Consider the following 2,500-nt stretch of genomic DNA (forward strand, 5'->3'; position numbering starts at 1 on the left):
GGGTTCATATTAAAACCTTTTACATTCAAATGTAAGTACAGTTTAAGATGTGGTTGAGACCTCTTACAAATCAAATAGTTTCCTCAAAAGAAAAAGACATGGAGAAACACCTAAGATAACTCGTTCTTTAGATAATTTTATGAGAAATGTTTGAGTTAACATTGAAATCTCTTGACTTGAGATTGTAAACCTTGGAAAGTCCAAGCACAGTTTGAGATGTGGTTGAGATCTCTTCCGAATGTCGTTGTTTTTTTCAAGAGAAAACTTGAGAAAACAGCTCTGATCTTTGATCTTTAGGGAATTTTGTGAGAAATGTTCATATGTTCATATTGAGATCTCTGACTTTCCATTTCAAATCCTGCCAGACCTGTGCACAGTTCGAGATGAGATCTAAATCTTCCAAATCTCACCATTTTCACATTTTAAAAATCTGTGCTCAGAGTTTTTATTCGTAGCCACTACATTTATTAAAAAACACCAAAACACAATGATTTTAATGATGCTTGGGTTCTGTTAATGGTTCTGAAATGTCTGAATTCATTTGTAAATGTGGGTGGAACACTTGTAAATAAAATGTGTCAAAATTCCTATCACATTTGCTTTCTGCTTAACCTCATTTTAGGTTTGTCTTTGTATCTCCTGTCAGATCCTCTCTCAACGCCTCTTCTCTCCACAACTCCTCCGAGTGCACTCTCCACCACTGTGTCCATGGGCTTCAGCCCCACTTCAATCCCATCCGTGACCTTCCACCCAGTGGGAGCTATAAACAGGGCTCCAGCAGGGCGGCCCATCACAGCCACGGTCCCGGTGACCATCAGGCCTCCCCGCCGGCCACAGGGGCAGCGCACACCCATGTGTGAGGGCCGGGTGACTCGCGGGGTCCAGTGGCCCCCGACTCATCGTGGAGAAAGGGTGGAGAGGCCGTGCCCCAAAGGATCCCTTGGTCAGTAAGGGCTTGTGAACTGGTGTTTCAGGGGGTTTCATGTGTCGAGTCACAGTACAGATGAGTCAGTGCTAAAATAAACAACTCAGTGGGTGTGTTTCAGCTGCTGGTGGAAATACAGCTTTTCCGACAATTTCTTGATGATTTCTTGATTTTGTTTCCAAATGTTTTTAGCAGCATGTAACCAGCAGCAACATTGTTTTTCTGTGTAATGACATTAACAACAGAATGTAGGTGATGATGATGAGCTGATAAACATGTTGATGCATTGTGTTTGTAGTTTTCACATTTTCTGTGTGTAATGCACTTAAGTAGTCTAATTTTACATTTGATGATGTCCTTTTATTCTAGTGTCTCTAGCTGATGAGTTTGTATAATATATTCATGCACAATGCTGAATTCTCAGCGAACTCGCCTCCGGACAGTAGAGAGGCGTTTGATGGCTAGTTTTTCAAAATCTTTGTCTTTTCCAAATCCAGTCCTCTTCTCATGAGAAAAAATGGAGAAACTGCATTTGATCTTTAAAGAATTTTTTGTGATGTCTTTTAGTTAATATTGAGATCTCTGACATGAGATTGCAAACCTTGGCACATCCAAGCACAGTTTGAGATGAGGTTAAGGTCTCTTCCAAATCTCAATGTTTTCTCAAGAGAAAGATGGAGAAACAGCTCATATCTTTGATCTTTAGGGAATTTTACGAGAAATGTTTGAGTTCATATCGAGATCTGACTTTACATTTCAAATCGTGGCAGATCTGTGCACAGTTTGAGATGAGGTCTCTTCCAGATCTCCTCATTTTCACATTTTAATAATTGGTGAAGCGTTTGATCTTCGGTTAATTTTGTGACTTACATTTATGCATTTGGCAGACGCTTTTATCCAAAGCAACTGACATTGCATTCAGGCTAACAATTTTCTCTTAACATGTGTTCCCGGGGATATGAACCCCCAACTTTGCGCTTGCTAAAGCAATGCTCTACCACTTGAGCTACAGGAACATTAGATTTGAATCTAAACATTAGACTTTAGATTAGAAATCTGGACAAAGCTTCAGATATTATCAAACAATTGGCGAAGCAGGAGTATTTTGCTTCACAAACATTAGGTTTATTAAAAATACCGTAGTTTTCAAATATTTATCTTTGTGTAATGCGTTTAAGTAGTCTGGTTTCACAGTTGATGACATTTTATTATTCTAGCATTGTTTCTCTAGTGGATGGCTTCGTGTAATATATTCATGAACGCTGCTGAACTCGCAGTGAACTCGCCTCTGGACAGTCGTGAGGTGTTTGATGGCTTCTGTTTTTCATATTCTTTGTCGTAGTCATTTATATGAAGCCTGCAGATACAAAATCAGTTTTTAATATAGTTTTTAAATGCATTTAGCAATATTATTAGAGGCAAGCAGTGTTTCTAACAGTCATTACCATCAGTGTTTTAACTTGATCATACAGATTACATCAAGGCACTTGAAGGTCATATGCTAATGCTAGCTTTAAAGCTAGCTCTCCTGCAGAGGAAAACTTCATCTAAAATGAATTTAAATGCCATTTTCTA

General features: G+C 38.9%; 1 protein-coding gene across 3 annotated transcripts in view; it reads left to right on the forward strand.

Annotated features, from left to right (window-relative positions):
* LOC132144182 (adhesion G protein-coupled receptor L1-like) overlaps window positions 1-2,500 on the forward strand; it is a 45,641-nt gene that overhangs the window by 29,409 nt on the left and 13,732 nt on the right. For all 3 annotated transcript variants that reach the window (XM_059554947.1, XM_059554948.1, XM_059554949.1), the window contains exon 8: window positions 647-943. In XM_059554947.1, coding sequence (XP_059410930.1) covers window positions 647-943 — 297 coding nt within the window. The remainder of the gene's footprint in view (window positions 1-646; window positions 944-2,500) is intronic.

The sequence above is a fragment of the Carassius carassius genome, chromosome 7, assembly GCF_963082965.1.
Source record: "Carassius carassius chromosome 7, fCarCar2.1, whole genome shotgun sequence".
In the NCBI taxonomy this organism is placed as follows: Eukaryota; Metazoa; Chordata; class Actinopteri; order Cypriniformes; family Cyprinidae; genus Carassius; species Carassius carassius.